An 18,804-nucleotide genomic window follows, 5' to 3' on the forward strand; every position below is an offset into this window, starting at 1 on the left:
TCTTTCTGGTGTTTTTAATGAAAGTGATTCAACTGCTGTCGAAATCCCAGGCTTGGTGTGCTTCTTATCTCTTGGGATGACATCAGGACAATCCTTTATCTTTTACGTCTTCATGTTCTATTTTGGAGCACTAGAATTAATAAAGGCCAAAAAGGAAACCAAACTATGTTAAAAATCAATACTTTGGCACCAGTTTTATTTTATTCATTTTATTTTGATGAGCTGTAAAACAGGTAAATAAAAGCTGCTCTTTGCAGACTCTTTGATCATAGCTGTTATAAAATATTGTTTGGAAGCTTTGGAAAAATTCCTTAAAATCAGTGTTTCACATTGGACACATTCCACAATTACGACAAGTGAGCTCTAGAATAATATATGCTTCCTAAGACAATAGAATGGAAACAGTCATGAGAATGAGGAGGCTTTCCTGCTAACTAATTGAATTGTGAACCAAAATGCATGAGAACAATGTGCAATTCATAACCACCATAATGGACTATAATTTACGTTAGTGTGCACTCATTTTGACTACAACAGAACTTTATAACTTGCTCCATCTTGCTTTAACCAATACATCCCTGTTGCAAGTACTAGGAGGTTAGGACATTAAGATTCTTTAAATTTTTGGTTAACATGATCTATGTAGGTAGGAGTCAGGAGGTGACAAAGTGATTATTGACTCCTACGACCACTAAGGGAGTGAGCATGAGAAGGGAATTTCTCAGTTTGCAGGCTCATTAAGACACTCAAACTTTATTTTATTGGTTGATCACATGTCAGTGTCTTTTCCTGGGAAATTATAGGAAAAGGAAATTACAGAATTATGAGAATATAAAGTAAATAAACATAAACTAAAAATCGAGGAGGGCACCAAGTACCAATATGAATGAATGTGTTGGTTGTTATGCTTTTTGGATCCCAAAAGTTACATAAATGCTATGCATTTGCATTTGTGTGTAATAATGACACAGTGTAGCAGCTGCTACCCAAGGCCATACATAAAGCATAACTTTTACATATTTTCAATTTTATTTTTTTCAAAAAGCAAAGAAAGTATTAAGTAGATCTCTGACTTGCCAAAGTAGTTTCAGATGTAGTACATGGTATATTTTTCCTTACAAAATGCTTTAAAAGCCTGGTTTAAAGTCAGTGCTGCTGAACAGCGTAATATCTGAAACTAGACTTTCACATTCTTTTTTCATGTTGTTACTTATTATTTTAGGAAGTAGATAGTTACTGTTTTCTTATTTCTTATTTCTTAATTTTATTTTAGAGCCATATTGGATGGCGTAAGGAAGCAAAGCGACTGCTTCTTGTGATGACAGACCAAACTTCCCATCTGGCCCTTGACAGTAAATTGGCAGGGATTGTAATTCCCCATGATGGAAACTGTCATTTGAAAGATAATGTGTACATCAAAGCTACGAGTATGGTAAGGTATATGTCATGCATTCTGCCTCCAAAGCAGCAATGTCAAACTGCATAACAGCAATGCTGCAAAACAGCAATGTCAAATCTGCTGTAGTGAAATAATGTGCTTTCAGCAGATATTTTTAGCTTTCAAAGTAATTTCTTAAATTACTTATGAAGTAGTAATGAGTGATTGAATACAGGTGGTTTTTTTCCTAAGATTTGTAGGTTTTAATTGCTTTGGCTATTTCCTTAAATAAATATGAATAATTTATTTAGGAAACATGAATTTCTACTTTCCACATAATCGCCAGAAAACAGAAAATGAACTCTAGTATAATTAGATCACGTTACAGTTTTATTCTCAATGCTAACTGCACTTAGTTAAAGTATATGGTCTGTGCTCAGCCCAAGCCAGAAATGTGATAGTGAAGTCAGAGAGGGGTATGTGTAAGTCAGGCTAGACCTGAATTTAATTCCAGCAACTGGTGTTTACAAGGATGGTGGGGCAGCAGGAAGCAGACACCGTATGGTGTGTGATCATGAAATATGGGAGGTTTCTGGGAATTGGTGGGTGTTCAGGACCTTGCTGAGCGGAGGAGGGAGCTGAGTGTGTGCTAACAGGGAGGTTGTTTGGATTTCCGATTATCTGATGTTCTTTCATTTATATACTCTGTCACCTCTTGGATATTCCCTCACAGATGTCAGAATCATTTATTTCCCTCTAGCCAGTCTGTTCATTTTCAGTATTTCTACAGCGTCCCTGGAGTAAAAACAACTCCTTCCTTTATTCTACTTAAACAAAATAATTCCTGAACTTTCCTTTCCCAAAGCAGAGCATGCTTACAAGTTACAGAATCCCTCTCTCTATTTTTCTTTCATTATTTTTTTATTTTCCTAATTTCAGTGCTTTAAATGAGAGGAATTTTGCTCTGCTAATTAACAATTGCTGAGGGTACAAATATTATTCTGGAGTTTGTGATTCCTTTGCTAATAAAGGTATTGTCCCCTTCAGAAAAACAAAACCAAAAACACCCCCACAATACAACAAACAAACAAAACCCACCAAAAAAATCCCAAACAAAAAACACAAACCAAAAAACTATAGAACTATAGTTGTTTTCTGTCCAAGTTAACTTCTGTTTCAGCTAGGAAGCCTTGCAGACAAAATTAAAGATCCATAAAGAAATTTCAAATTAACAAGTAAAATCAGAAAAAAAACACTACTTGATATTTAAATGAAGTGCCATTAAAGGCCAACAGCTTTTTAAAATATGAAGCCTTTGTTGTTGTTGTTGTTGTTTTTCCTCATCAATGCGCTTCTGTTGTGCTATGATAAATTAAAAGAGCCATCTGTAATCTAGTTGCTTTCCTACTTTGATTCTTAGCTTCTAGTAGTTGTGAGAAGATTACATTTTGGCAAATTTTATTTTCTCCTTGTGCCAGTTAAGAGGACTTTGCTGTATTTATTTGCTTAAGCTTAACCTTTATGTCAGAAGTGTTACCAGTTAGTCACTCTTCTGCCTGTTTCTTCCTGAGTTTTACTAAGCAGTCTCACAGAGGTCAGCAAAAAAGCATAAGACAGGAAAGATATCTAGTCCATTTTAATTACAACTGTGCTTGGTTAACCCCCTTTCTGAAATAGTTAACATATGTATTAGTTATCTTCTCAGTTCAACACAGTAGGTTAAAATAATAAAATGAATGATGTAACTGGAACAAGAAGGATGACCTAAAATGAAAGTATGCTTGCCTGACCAGTAGCGGGAAGAGATAAGATTAAAGTACGTGAAGTACAGCAAGGTTTTTACAGCAAGCAAAGTGAGGCTCCCTGAGTGACCAACAGTTCCTTATGTCATCTCTCTACATGCTTAAAATGAAAAAGATAATGAGGGTTAGTTGACGCCTTTTTTTTTTTTTTTTTTTTTTTTTTAGTCTCTTTTAATAAAAATCTTTTTTTTCTTTCTAATCTGAAGTGAGACTTTAATGTAGAACTAGCCAAGCTGGTCACTCTAGTGAGGTAGAACTAACAAGAAGATGAAGTTCAGCTTTACTTGTAAGCAGACTATGTAGTTTGGGGTTACAGTCCCTGCAACGCTTGAATGTCTATACATGTTGTGTGTTTACTTCAGTAAGCTCCATCTGAATAATTTTATGTTTCATGAGGGCTTGGAAACCCATTTCTGATACCACTGATCCCAGAGTGTTGTCATTAGTTGCAGAGATATTGAAGAGCCACTTGGCTGGAATTTGGACAGGTCTAGTGTCACATGTTGAGTAGGAGACCAACTTGATCCCTCCACATTACCCCCATCTTTCAGACATGTACAGTGCAGGAGGTGGTATTTGCAGAACACCTGACTTTGCTTGCCTGTGTCCTGGGAACACATGGTGTGTCTGTGATCTGCCAGACAGTTGCATGTGGCCTGTAGGGTTGTGCAGCACATGAGAAGCCCCACCACTGTGGTCTGTGGTCTGTGGTCATGGAGAAGGCAGGAGGCTGTGGTACCATGTTGCAGGCTGTTGAGAGTAGCAGCGAGGACACTTCTGCTGCAGTTCAACTGCAGCTGTGTTGTGTGGTAAGAACTCACGCTGGCCAAACCCTCAGGTGTGGTACACTCCCCAGCTGGAGCTGTAAGAAGGCCTATTTATTACCATGTTACCTACCTTTCAGTACTCATTTTAAGAGTTATAATCTCTAACCAAAGGGCAGAAGAGTTGAGGGGGCTGTGGACACTGGCTAAGATCAAACTGCAGCAAGAAACTCCTTTGTTCTTCTTGCACAAGGCCCTTTATAGTGGTGTGATATGATGGAAATTGGATTTTGGCCCTGTGCATAACTTTGTCTCAGCTGTCTTGGCATTCAGATTACTGCTAGGAGAGTGATTGACTTGCAGGGTGCCTTGAGTAACAAGTGGCACTGTAAGGAGAAATTAATTATGCAAGGAAAGAGAGTGTGTTTGTACAAGAAAGAGACAATATGGGGCAGATAGTGGAAAATACCAGGAAGAGAAAAACAGCAGAAGTATATGGGGGAAAAGGGTTGAAGAACTTGACATAAGTGGACGTGTCCAGATGAAATCTCTGTAATAGAAAACACAGGCCAAGGCCCCAGTCACTTTTCTATGTTTAGTCATGAATTTTAAATGCTGAATTTACTTCTTGAGAGGTATTCACAGATGTATGATTAATAAGCAGTAACTTTCCAATTACAGTTTGTTTTAGAGTACTGAAGTGGGAAAGATCTCACATAGCCCAGGGGTACAAAGCAGCCCACTGGGACCACACAGACACCCTTGTGCTTCTCCAGATCTTGAATGAAGGGACAGCAATGCATCTCTTGTTCTCAAGTCCATGTCAGATCTCCCAGTGAGAGGTGTAGAAGGGCAGGTCACTGGCACAGAACATGCCATTGTAGGTACTTCACCAGGTAAGAGCAATATCACTACTGGGGAGAGACATGAAACTCCTTCTACCTTCTTCAAGCAAAATTGTGACTAAGAAAATGTAGAAGGTCATCACAGTGAGGACTGGAAACATCACTCCTAAGGCAGGTCTTGGACATACTGAGATGGAGGAAGCTGTCGGCTGTAATTGAGATATATACAGAATATTCATATTGCTAGAATCTGACCCAGTAGCTGCATTTAGCTGATGTGTCTGATTCTTGGTGCCAAAATGTATTTCTGAGAAACAAACTTGTAACGACTCTCCTTGCTGCTCCCCAAAGCACACCTCATCTTAGTGCCTTCATGTTGCACTTTCTCCCTAACTTTTGCACAAGAACCCACTGTCATTCCCACAAATCCTGTTATTCTTCTGGATAGACCATGGAAAAGATCATATCAATTTATTTGAAGCATCAGACTCAAACCAACACAATGGTATTGTATTGTATGAGATACTCCTTCCGCTGTGCAGCACCACCGCACAGCTGACAACAGATAAGCCTGTCACAGCCTGGCTGATGCCCTGATGATTTTTTTCTCTCATGGTCTTTGTATTTGATTGGCCCCATCTTCTTTTGGATGTAGGCCTAGCATTGCTCTGCACATTTAGAAAAAATGATCAGGGTGGTTGTGTCATACATTAAGTGTAAGATTTTTCTCTACAGACTTCTCTTTTCTGTTGTATTTTGCAGGAGCATCCAACTCTTGGGCAGCTCTCTGAAAAACTGATTGACAATAACATCAATGTTATTTTTGCAGTTCAAGGAAGCCAGTTCCATTGGTATAAAGTAGGTTAGAAACCTGATTTATTTTTCCAAATTTGAAAGCACAATATTTATATTAAAAATTAAAACTGCATAAATAATTGTATTTTTTCACAGGATCTGTTACCTCTGTTGCCTGGTACTGTTGCAAGACAGATAGAATCACAAGCAGCAAATCTCAATGATTTGGTGGTAGAAGCATACCAGGTATGATGGGAGTGATGATGTTGTATGCCATATTTGTGCAGGGAATTTTCGCCTTTCATTGCCTAAAGTTGGAATTTCCCAGATCTTGTTCCTATCTGAAGTCCATAAAGATAAGTTCCCTACTTTTCTGAATGTCCATGTTTGTGGGTGACACTGTCCCATGATAGCTCTCAAATTCTCAGGCTGTCAGGGTTTCAAACACAAGAACTAGCACTTTTGCTTTTCTAAGGATGGTCCTAAATATGCTGGTTGATTCTCTGCACCTGTTGCCATATACGTCCAAAAGAAACATCTGACTTACTTGCATTTTTACATCTCTGATCTTTAGTTACAGACCAGACACCACTATCTCAGCACCATATACAGAGAGCACCATATTCAGAGAAAAAAATACCTAGAGGGTTTTACAGCACAATTCTTAGCAGAGGGACAATATGGGGAATTTACAAGGAGGTAGTTTGACAACAGCAGACACTGTGGAAAGCTGTATTGACACAGCACAGAGCAGTATAATGACTCAGATTTTGAGGGATGGGAGTGAAGAAGAGATTACTGAAAGTAACAGTATGGGAAAGAGAAAGTAATAGTGGGGGAAAGAACATGAAGTCATTTTTCACAAATGGATTTCACAGGGAATGGCAGCTTGAAAGTGGAAATTGGCATCTTGATAGTGAATGAAAGACAGTCTGGGAAGCGGCGGCATAAACAGCTTTGATACACATTTGATGTCACAGAGCAAAGGGAGCCCGTACAGCAGCAGCAGCAGCAGCAAAATGAACATGATGGGTTAGATGGTTGAACGCGGTTAAGGTATGCAAGTTACACAAACATGCAAGTTACAAAAGCTGAAAAATCAGTGGCAAAGCTATATGCAAGGCATCAAAATGTATCACATACTTTTAATTAATTTCACATGGGAGGCTGAAATGATCTGTTGTACTAGGTTAACTATCTAAATCAGGCTGTTTGTTTTCAGCAAATCGGCTAAAACGATCACCCAAGTCCTATTTCTCTTTCTAGTTAATAGAGTGGATTTGGGCACTTTTTTCTCACTGTCAGGTTGAAAACATTGTGCAGAAGGCAAAGACATTAAAAAAGCAGAGGAAATTAGGTATAACTGAACTGCAGAGAAGTTCTTCCTCGTCCTGTACTTTCTCCTACAAAATCAAGAAATCTCATTTTGAATATGAAGTTTCACAGGAATTGCTGGCAAAAAAATTTTGAAGATCAGGGTCCTTTTGTATGCCACTTTTACACTGTCCATCCTAAATTGTATCCCAGTTTTTAGAGCACAATGCAGGACAAATATTCTAAGAGAGGAAACAAAAATTTACAAAATAATCATTTAGTTCTATGGAAGATTCTATGGGACTTTCCTGTTCCAGCCACCCCCAGTTTGTTCATGCTTTATTTTCATTTTTTAGAAAGTATCTTCCTTCCCACCCTAAATTGCATTGGCTTTGATACTTTGAGATTTCTATCTTAGTTTTATGCACTTCTAATATAAAAAGAACCAGTGAAAAGGGCTTAAATGTTTTACTTTCTTGAAAGCAAAAGTACTTAGATTAGAAAATAAATTTAGTGTTGATGTTTGATGACAGTGGGCATCTTGCTTTCTTGTTCTAAGCAGGAAACCTTAGGCTTAGTTGTGGAAAATCCTGGCTGGAAATCCCTGGCTAAAAAGCCAAAGATGAGTCACTTAACTTTCAAAAGTTACTAATATAGCCATGTGTTCAGATTCGTGTAATTAAATTCCCATTTGTAGCAGAAAAATATTCCATTAAAGTAATTTTTTTTCAAAACAAACATGACAGGAATTTCAGTAATCTCTATGAGTAGTTTTCACCTCATCATTTTGTACAGAACTTTCATACATTTTTAAAAGTCAAGAAGCAGTATTCTTTCTTGGACAGCCATAGGTTTTTAGAGCATGCAGTAAATGCAAGTTTCAAAGTAGCTGGCTTTTTCATTATTTTATTTTCCAAAAAGTCACAATGGGTATCAATCAAGGTGACTTATATAGTCCTAGCTGACCCAAATAAATGAGAAAGAGTAATCCCAATAGCCTTTAGATCACCCTAAGATTTGTTCAGAGGTAACTTTTCAAGACAGATGCAAAATATCAGAATTTTTTAAAGTGTAAACTCAATTAAGAACCTTTTCTACTGGATAACAATAGTTATAGGTATGTTTACAGTTTTAGTTTAAATATGTCGCTAAAAGGCAGTGTAGTCTCTCAAACAGTAAGCAGCTTTTTTTGTGCACCAGTTCTTGGAAAAGATTCTCAAATTGATAAAAATGCAGTCTCAAAAACATTTTAGAGATGCTGGAAAAGTTTTTATCAGGAAAACATAATCCCCTTTATCAGAATTACCAGCTCACTGGTTGTGTGCATTTGGAATGTAATCGGGTCTTTATGTGGGAAACAATGCTTTAATTCATTCCTTTGTTCACTCAGACAAGCTTTCTTCGTTTTTAGTCAGACATAGTAGCAGTACTTGCAGCTAGTCACTAATGCACATTCTATGTTGAGATGTAATGCAACTAAAACTTGTTTTCTGGTTACAGAAACTGATCTCTGAAGTGAAAATTCAAGTGGATAACCGGATCCCAGGTCTTCATTTCAATATCACTGCAATCTGTCCTGATGGAAGTAAAAAAGCTGGCATGGAAGGATGTAAGAATGTGGGATCCAATGAAGAAGTATGTTGATAGTTCTCGTTTTTCAAGGAGCTAGAATGCTTGTTTTTCTGTTTGGTTGGGTTTCAATGGTGTGAACACTTCTAGGGATTTACTTAAACTGAAAATGGATTTATGTGATTAATGATCACAGACTCTATTATTCCCTGGTTTTATTTTTCCTGAGTCTTATTTTAATTCTCGCTAATCTCATGGAACTAAGGCTCAAAGCTTTTCCTGAAAGCTATAGTCCATTAAAACTCTCCTTTGTCCTCCATGGGGCACAATGGCCATGTTCATCAATGTGATGAAATCTGTTCATAAGAGGCTGAAAGATAATCACCCAGTAGAAAGGAATCCCTGGCATTTGTGTTCCTTGGGTCTGTATGAGATGCCACCTTTCTGGCTCCTTGTTCTAGCAGTCTTCATGCACACACACACACAGGGCTGTGGATAATTATTTTATGCATCACATTAATAAAATTATTTATCTGGTTTTGGTTCAGTGCCACCCTACTGAATGAAACGGATTGTAGAACTGGAGCATCATGCACCATGAAAATGTGGGGGAAGACGTCTGACTAATACAAAGAACATGGTTTTCTTCCCAGAACAACTTCTCTGTGCCTTGATACTTTTATTTAATTGCTTGGACTAGTAGAGTAATTCATTTAGCTTGCCAGGAAGAGGTCTGTGTTTCTGGAGAGTAGGGTCAAGGAGTTCTTTCCTTCTTTACATGTACACACAACTCAGCTGGTGTGATTTTACTTACATCTCTGTGTAGAAATAGCAAAACAAATCAGCAGATTCAATGTGTGAATTTTAAATATGTTAATGTAGATGTTTTTTATATGCTTCTGAATTTTGTCTGCATTACTTGCTTCTGATTAGCTTCTACAGTTTAAGAGAGATTTGCTTTGTTTTTCTTCTAAACTCATCTCTTCTCCAGTGTTGTTCCCTTTGCATGTCATAAGAAAGAGGACTGGAATTTGTTCTGTTTAATGAAAAGAAAAATATTTATATCTGTTTCTTTTTAATAAAAAGCCAAGCCAGTTGATTATAAAAGATTGCATGTGGTCCTAAACCTCTGCTGCTGTTGAAAATGAGCCATCCTCAAGAGATTAATTTCTTTTAACCATAAATCCTCCTTTCAGTATTTGTTTACAGGCAAAATGTTTTTCCTTAATTCTCACATTCCTTTCATTGTCTAATCCTTCTTCCTTCCTTTTCTCAGCAAAACACAAAGTGTGTTATATTCTGGGAGAATCCTACAGCCTCTTCAGGGTGCAAAACTAACTTTGGCTATTAGCAAGTGTCAGTATTCACACTGTCATAATTGTTTAGTTGCAATGTTTCATCTTTCTGCTGCTGTGTTCAGAGCCATTGAATTTCATTACTTGTACACAAGATATGATTTGTCCTTCCCTCCCATCTCCCTGCCGTTGCTCCAGTGCTGTGTTGTGCTTGAAGAAGATGTTTTCTAGCAGGGCTCTGTGTTGAATAAAAGCACATTCTCTGTCTGCATTCTGTCCTCCCCTCATGAGATGCACCTGCCACATGAATTTATGCATAACCCCACTTTTGCCCTGTAACTGAAGGGAAGAAGTACCATGTGTGGAGAGTGTAGGCAGCTGAGGGGTTATATGTGTAGTGGCACATTTGAGAAGAATGCAAGAAGCAGCAAAGAAGAAAAGCAAAGGAAGAGACAAAGCCTGCGTGCCCCCTCGATATGATATTACGAAGCACATGCTTATGCAGAGCATTCTTCTCCTGTTGTCTGTGTAGGCAGCCGCAGCCCTGCTTACCACAAAGCCACCATTGTCCCCAAGGGCTCAACTGCTCTCGTGTGGGTGCGCAGCAAGAGGGGGAGACAGTGATGAGAAATGAATGGTCCCAGTCTTTGCGGGTAGTTTCGACTTCATATGTAATCAGCTTCTTAGCTTTTCTCTTTTTTTCATTGGAAATCTTCGTTCCTTAGTGGTAAAGAGTAAAGATATTTGCTTCTCTTGGGTTCATTTCTTGCCTTTTCATAGAACCATCCTTGCTGGAAGGGACCCTGAAGATTTTCCTCTTGGTTATATTTTCTTTGTGAGGAGGCAAGAAAGAATTGTTTTCCATCAGCAGGCTAAGTAGCCTTAGTGAGCCCACACTGTCAGAAGCCTACTCGTTAAAAAAAATGCCAGCAAAAAAAAATAATGAAATACAAAATTGTTATCTAGTTAAAGTATTACAAATGTCAGAGCAAAGAGATCTGGTAGTAAGTCCTGTGCCTGGACTCTGGAAAGCCATGGGAGCTGCTGCTGCTGTGGGCACTACTGGGGTGAAGACCTGAAGCATGGTGCTAATGGCCATGACAGCCAGGAGCTAGGCACTGGGTCCACTCTGAAGCAGCACTTGGTCTGCCCAGGGCCATGGCAAAAGCAGGAAAACTATCTTGCTCCATTCCCATTATAGGAATTGGAAAAAATAAGCTAATACTAAGGTGTGAGACATTTCTGCGTTTTAGTAGGAGCAGATAGGGCCATCCATAAAACCTTTGTGGTTTCTATTTGCACAGACCATTTCTGCAGCCAGGGTGTTCATTGTAGGTTATTTTTATGAAAAATATCTCTGATCCTGTTTGTGTATTGTCTTGCTCAATCTATTCCCACTTCTCATCTGAGTATTTTTATAGTATAACAGAATGTACACATGAAATAACAGGAGGATGACGATGGTAATTCTATTAGCGTTTAACTTGTATAGAACTTGTCTTCTACAATTAGCTTTCTTAACATGAAAAGTAGAATGCTGTTAGTCTTCTATTGTTAGGATTTTAACTGTATTTGTGATGCCAGTCATTACTAACATATCATATTTGACAAATAGCCACTCTATATCTTGTTATTAATAGTCACTGCACATTCATATACAATGTAAGATTCTGCTTTATTTATGCATTTAAAATTTTAAGCTATTTTTAGGAAATAATAATGATGTAAAATCTGTCTTCTTCTTAGGTACTTTTCAATGTATCACTTACAATGAAAGGATGTGATACAACTGGAGGAAGAAAATATGCAATCCTTAAGCCTATTGGTTTCAATGAAACTGCCATCGTTCACGTGCAGGAAAGCTGTGCCTGTCAGTATGGAGACAGTGCAAGGCACAAAAGAGTATGGACTGATGAAACTTTTTCTGATGGCAGGCAGTCCCAGTGCAGTGACAATAACTGTAGCTCCAGCAGCGTTACGCTTCCTTCTGAGACGTGCAAACGAGACCAGGACCAACCCATCTGCAGTGGTCAAGGCAATTGCATAGATGGGAAATGTTTTTGCTACAAAAGCAAGCTAGGCAAGGTGTATGGCAAGTACTGTGAAATGGATGATTTTTCCTGCCCATATCACCAGGGTAACTTATGTTCTGGTAAGCTGCTGTTTTTGTGTCTATGGTTTGGGTTTAGTTTTTGTTTTCAAAATATTATATACATGTTGTAGCTTAAAATGGTGATACAAGGCTCTCAAGTACAAGAATTGTGTGTGCAGGATTAGTGTGGGAAATGTCCTGAACTTGCTGTTCACCACAGAGGTATGCACTGTCTTCTAAATGTCAGTACTGCTTTTTAGGGGGTTGATTGTTGGGTTTTTTTCCAAGTTTAGCTATTTGAAGTTTTAAATCTCCAGCTTCTTCAGAGATAATGATCCTTATACCTTGGAGAAAACAGTAACATTATTCCAGAAAGGAAGTTGATACTTTTCAATCTAATGGGAATCTGAGATACCAAGAGATTAGGAGGAAGCATAACTTCCAAATGAGGCTCTGATTTTCTAACACTCTAACTCTGTCTTGTCAGAGATACAGTGACACTTTATTTCAAATACTCATGAACGTATGCTGACATTGTTCAGAACACCTTTTCCGGAAAGGACAGTGGAACTGAAACATAAACAAGGAGATTTGTTAGATATCCTTGTTCTTTTTGTGGCTGACTTTATGTTTTTAAAGAAAGCATGCAAATGGAAAATACGTAACAACTACAAAACATGTACCTTTTAAAATTATTACGGAGAAATGAAATAGAAAGAATATCATTTCTGTATCTCTACCAGAATATTTTTTCCCACTCAGAAGTTATTCATTATCAAAATAAGTACTGCTGTCCTGCATCCTTTCATTTCACAGTATACTGACCAGTAAGTGAATTAAGGGACCAATTTTTTTCAAATACAGTGGGATAATTTGAAAGTAATACTGTGGACTTCAGTAAAGTTATTTTGGTTTAGCTCTGCTGGTGACTGTGAAGTTTACGTAAAAAAAAGATAAATAATATTACCTAATTCTTTAAATACTTCATTACAACACAACAAATTACAGTTCATCTTCTCACTCTTCTTCCCAACACACTTTGCAAATTTACTATTGCTTAACCATAAGCAGATCTTCCAGACTTGTAAGCTTCTAAAGCCTGAGATGTGGTGCTCTGGCCAGCAGAGGATACAGGGAGATCTTTGTGTAAGAGGCCTTGGAGATTGTCACGCCTGATGGAGTACTAGAGTATTGCAGGAGGAACCTGCTGCCCAGGGCCATGGCTGAGCAGTGTGCCTTTTCATGGGATATTTTTCAGTGCAGAGCCTTGCTCTGAGATGTTCTATGATCTCCTTCCCCACTCCTTTTTGCCCAGCCCAGGCAAAAAAAGAGGCAGCATATACTTTGGTCTCACTCACATGTAGGGGAACCCATCTATTAGATGGGACTGTCTCCTGGCAGCTGCTCTATGGATCTGTGGAGGACAAAAAGGGCCATCACAGTCTGTGTGAAACTTAGGTACTGCCAAGGCATAGTTGAAGAGTCCTTATGAGATTTGCTAACCATACTGTATGTGCTTTCAATTTCTATGTTTCCTAAAGGTACTCTCACATGCTGTAAAATGTGGGTAAACACTATCAGCATGTCATTCATACACCTGCCTAAGTGTGCTGCAACATGAAAACACAGATTTTGCCCTAAATCTCCCACTGCTTTGCCTGAAAAATTTTAGGAGCCACCAGAGGTAGTTCATAGCTTTTGAATCCTCAAGTCTGTGCATTTTAAGTTCGTATGAAGCAGTCATACGAACCTACAGTCCATAAGCACAGCACAGTCACCTGCCCAGCTCAGCCATTTATCCTGTAGGAAGGAAAAAAAGCAGTGCTGTCATGTGTGCTTCTGAAAAGAAAAAATCTGGCATGTGCACATTAACTTGATACTTCTTCCTCCACTGAATCTTGCTGTTTATTTGAATTGAATGCTTCCTTGCTAAAGAGAAGTTTGTTTAATTTGCCTGAAGACTGTTTTCCTGATAGTTTTGTAATTTTTAATCCCCACTGCTTTGTTCCAAAGCAATGGGGAAAAGGATGACATCATGTAGAACCTTTTTCTCAACTTAAGCAGCAGCTGTAAATACATATCATGTAATTTCAGCCCAAATTGTTAACTGAAAAAATAATTAGCAAGCCAAGGTCTAAATTAGCTGTATTTAATGTAAAGCACCAGCAATACAAACATATGCATTTCAAAATTGCCTTTCTATGTTTTCATAAAAGATCGTGACTCAGGGTTATCTGATGTTGTAGGTAATGGTGAATGTGAAGCTGGTAAATGCAAATGCTTTGCTGGCTGGGAAGGTGACCGTTGCCAGTGCTCGTTGCAATCAGGAAAGTACTGCCTGAATTCAAAGGGCCAGATTTGCAGTGGAAGAGGAAAATGCGTATGTGGGAAGTGTGAATGCACAGATCCAAGAAGCTTTGGCCGTTTGTGTGAATATTGCCCTACTTGTAACAAAGCCTGTGAAGAAAACTGGTATGTTTCTTGTGCTAGACTTGACTTTTTAACTCTCTAGTGTTGAAACAAGGAGAAATACTTCTGCTTGGCTGGATATCTTGCTCTGTTTCTCTAGATATTCAGACGGTAGGAAACTGAAACAATTAATACTTGATACTTTCATCTATGTATCTGAAGGGTTCACACTGGCAATTAAAAGAATAGCATGTCTGTATATTTATTCACTGGTTTGTGTTCAAATGTCAGCTTTCTCAAGTCAAAGGAGGTGTGTCCTAAAATATGTTTTTTCATATATTAAAGGATGGTTCTTCAAGAGAAATCTTCTGGGTAGGAAATCAAGCCCATAAATTCAGAGTTTTAAAAATGGTCAATAGATCCTACTCTTGAATGCCACTAAGTCAAATAATATTCTCCACATTTGTTTTTGCACACTGTTTGTGCTTGACCTCATCAATGTTTACAAATATGTAAGGGGTGAGTGTCAGGGAGATGGAGTTAGGCTTTTCTCAGTGATGACCAGTGATAGGACAAGGGGTAATGGGTGTAAATTGGAGCATAGGAGGTTCAAGGTGAATATCCGAAAAAAATTTTTTACTGTGAGAGTGACAGAGCACTGGAACAGACTGCCCAGGGAGGTTGTGGAGTCTTCTTCACTGGAGACATTCAAAACCCACCTGGATGCATTCCTATGTGATGTACTCTAGGTGACCCTGCTCTGGCAGGGGGGGTTGGACTAGATGATCTTTCGAGGTCCCTTCCATCCCCCAAGATTCTATGATTCTCAGCTGAAAGGAGGAGGTGTGGAACAAGAGCAGTACCTGCACATCGCTGCCATCAGTCAGCAGAGCTGGTCTCACCTAGGGAGCCCCATTCTCCATTATGATGTTTTAAACCACTTTAGTCTTTGCTCTGCGTGTCATTTTGACTTATTCACATAAAGGAAGGGACAGTGTGAAGGTAAAAATCAGCAGCCAGAGTAGGAGAGAAGCTAGTCAGAGCTGCCACTGGCACACTAAATGGTGCTGGCTTAAAGAGTCCATGAAGCCCTGTCTTTGGGCATGACTTTTCTACACTCTCCCATCAGCACATCCCACTGTGGCCAAGAAGGTGAAAGATCAGCCTTTAGTCGGAAAGGGAATTGTCATCAAAACAGAATCGTTTTTATTCATATTCATTTGAATTATAGGCCCTCTGGTGAATATACTGGAGAGACAGCTGGGCCATGTTTGAAAAGGTGACTGCTAAGACTTCACTAGATAAAAAGCAGTTAGCCTTGCTGGCTAACACTTGTTCAAAGTCACTGTGAGGTGTGTGCCTTTAATAAATTCAGACAATGACATTGTTTTTTAAAAAATTCAGTCAGGGCGTTTTCAGGATCCCTTGTGATGTCCATCTTCTGCAAAGCTGAAAAGTGCAGATGGCAAGACTGAAAGTGCTGCCTCCCTCTGTGTTGCTGACCCTCTGAACTGCCCAGCAGTGGGAACTTAACATGGCTTTGTTTTAACATATCATCCAAAAACTATTTCCAAAACTATGTTTTCTACACCTGTCTCTTGCCTTCAGTTCCAGTGTGCATCCCAATGAGATTGATAGACAAGAAAAGAGTAGGACTGAACTGGAGGCTGATAGCTGAAGGAAGGGTGCTGGACCCTAAGGTACCTCCCTGAAAAGCGCATCACAAAATGCAGAGCAGGGGCCAGATGAAAGTGGCTCCGAGCCAAAGACATGATTTACTTTACAACTTCTGACCAGTTGGTTCAGAGAAGCATCGTAGGAATAAAATGCTGAGAGAAGTATCCCATTTCAGAAAAAATGAATAAAAAAAAATGTTGTAATGTTTTTACTAACGACAGGAAAGCATTATGTGCAAGCAAAATGTCAGCCTGTTGATACATTCTTTTTAAGGGGACTGCAGAGAAGGATGTAGGTTTTTAATTACATGTTTATTTTACAGGAATTGTGTTGAGTGCCATCATTCTAACAATGCATCTCAAACTAAACTTGACCAGTGCACAACCTCATGCACTTATGTGCTGCATTATATTGACCAAACTTCAGGTATGTGTTATTTTCTAGGTAATTTTAATAGGAAATGAAAGTCTTTTGGGACTAATAATTGAATTCACCGCCTTTAAAATGTCTTTCAAAAGTATGTCCAATTATTACAATAACAAAGAAAGAAAGCAAGAAAAAGAGAAAATTCACTCATAGCTTCAGGGAGAGTAAAAGATAAATAATAACAGGAAATGTGATTGTCAAGCATTGCTAAATCACATCCCTAGTCCTTGAGAACTCACATCTAATAATAATGAATTGTGCCTGAGCAATGCTTAAAGAAATATTTATAAAAATCTGTTATGGCATCTGTATGTTTTATTACTTTGGATATGCTTACATTATTTGACATTACCAGAAACGAGGAAGAATGAAGTAGAATGCTTACCTTAGGTTCAGTGATGTTTAAATATTCCTTTCAAGTACAAAAAACTAACTGCACAGTTATGAGAGCTGTGGAAGAATAAAGTGTTTTTAGATAAAAATCTTGTAAAGCTTAATCCATCTACCCTGCAACAAAAAATACAAGTAAATGGTTATCTTTTGTCACTTCACATTTTTTGTACATCTCATCTTATAGTTCTTCATAACTGAGAAAACTATATGTGAATACTTTTCTCATAACTTTATTATTCTTAAGGGAGAGCTTGCTGTGTGAGAGAGGTTTACAGGTGAGGAGAGCTCTGGACAAAAATTCAAGACGCTACAGTTTCTTTCATATTTTGCCAATGATCTGCACTGTAATCTTGTCGCATACATTTCTAACAATTCATCCTGTCTATTTCAGCTGTAAACTCACAACTTACAGAGAATTTACAGTGGCCCACACAGTGAAGCTGTAGTCTTTGTGCTGTAGATTAAAGGAGTAAAGTTTCACCATTTTTTTACAGTGGATCTCTATCAGAATTGCCTTTCTTGATATGCTCCACCTCAAAAGCTTGCATATAGCAACTTTTCCCCTTAAATTCCCTGAAGTAATTTGCCTTTAGCTTTTATCAGGCTCATGTTACATTTACATAATGTTACTATGCACTGGTAAGTATAACTGTTTGAACGATGTGCCTGTTCCGTATGTTAGACTTCACACTTGTGTTTTCCTTTCATTACAGAATGTTTCTCTGGACGAAGCTACTTTAGAGTATTTTCCATAATCTTTATAGTTACCTTTCTGATCGGGTTGCTTGTTGTCCTTATCATCAGACAGATAATTCTGCAGGGGAGTAGCAATAAAATTAAATCTTCAGCTGATTACAGAGTATCTGCAACAAAGAAGGTAATGCATTTCAAAGCCATCATATTCAGTAATCTTTTTCTTGCACATAGAAGTTAGCTATTTATTGATAAAAATTGTATCTTCTCCTTCAAGGATAAGATGTTTTTGCCTACTGTTTGTACAAGAACAGTAACATACAGACGTGACAAACCAGAGGAAATAGATATCGACATCAGCAAGTTACGATTAAATGAAACTTTCAAGTGTGAATTCTGAAGACAGTGGGTTTTCTACAAATGCCTGTTTCCATCATGCTTGACTTTTAAAAGGTTACGACTGTTGTCATATGGGTTTGTGTCATGCATTTTGTCCAATACTGTAACAAATTGACATCTAAGCATTTTCACATGATGTGATTATGTTTGAAATTATAGCTGCTGGGTTTTGTTTGGGTTTTGTTGTTGTTTTTTTTTAAGAGAAATGTGCGTTACTACTGTTCAGGAACATTAGTGTTGATGTAGCACTTTAGCTTATTCTAATTTATTTAGTCATTGCCTAGAATGTAGATATGAACCGGTCTGACAAAGCACTGATCTCACTCTACCTGTAGCTAGTACTGACGTGCTCTGTGAGAATGGACAAAAGCTGTGACTGAAATTTTAACATTGCTGTATATTATAGCAATAGATAAAACTATTCAAATGCTCTTAATAGAGTAAATAGTACTTTTCTAGTTCTCTCAGTTGACTAAATTTCAGTGATATGTCTGCTTTAGCCTCTTAGCTTCTCCTCATTACTTAATAAAAGTTACTGGATTAAATGAGTCCTTAATTGATGGTGTGGATGCATAGCTGTGTGTGCACGCACGTACATGCATGCACACACACACACACACAGATAAATTATATATGTATAGTTTTTTATATGTTGTTATGTCACTTGAAGATAATTTATATCTGGTAAAGAGTAATGTTTAGCTTTTTTACTTGTTTGAATATAAAAATGTATATATTAATTTCAAGGTATTTGGAAACTGAGTGGTTACAGAAAGCAAGAGAGTTCCTCTGTCCAACAGCATAGTCGACATGATGATCGCTGCCAGCTGACTTCAACTTTGGAGTCAGCAGCATTAACTCCATTTCAAGCAGATAAATTACAGCAGAACTGTGTTTGGTTTGCTAGCTACTTGTCAGAGTTTTGCCAAATAAGGGCTTTGTTCTTTTTGTAT

At 38.1% G+C, this 18,804-nt stretch overlaps 1 protein-coding gene across 1 annotated transcript in view; it reads left to right on the forward strand.

Annotated features, from left to right (window-relative positions):
* Positions 1-18,158, forward strand: part of ITGB8 (integrin, beta 8) — a 27,085-nt gene extending 8,927 nt beyond the window's left edge. Inside the window, exons 5-13 of the mRNA XM_009994962.1 lie at positions 1,274-1,432; positions 5,552-5,647; positions 5,741-5,830; positions 8,399-8,533; positions 11,509-11,914; positions 14,101-14,326; positions 16,263-16,366; positions 17,473-17,636; positions 17,730-18,158. Coding sequence (XP_009993264.1) covers positions 1,274-1,432; positions 5,552-5,647; positions 5,741-5,830; positions 8,399-8,533; positions 11,509-11,914; positions 14,101-14,326; positions 16,263-16,366; positions 17,473-17,636; positions 17,730-17,852 — 1,503 coding nt within the window. The 3' untranslated portion in view covers positions 17,853-18,158. The remainder of the gene's footprint in view (positions 1-1,273; positions 1,433-5,551; positions 5,648-5,740; positions 5,831-8,398; positions 8,534-11,508; positions 11,915-14,100; positions 14,327-16,262; positions 16,367-17,472; positions 17,637-17,729) is intronic.
* Positions 18,159-18,804: the final 646 nt, after the last annotated feature.

This window comes from Chaetura pelagica, unplaced genomic scaffold (genome assembly GCF_000747805.2).
Source record: "Chaetura pelagica isolate M959 unplaced genomic scaffold, ChaPel_1.0 scaffold12, whole genome shotgun sequence".
Lineage (NCBI taxonomy): Eukaryota > Metazoa > Chordata > Aves > Apodiformes > Apodidae > Chaetura > Chaetura pelagica.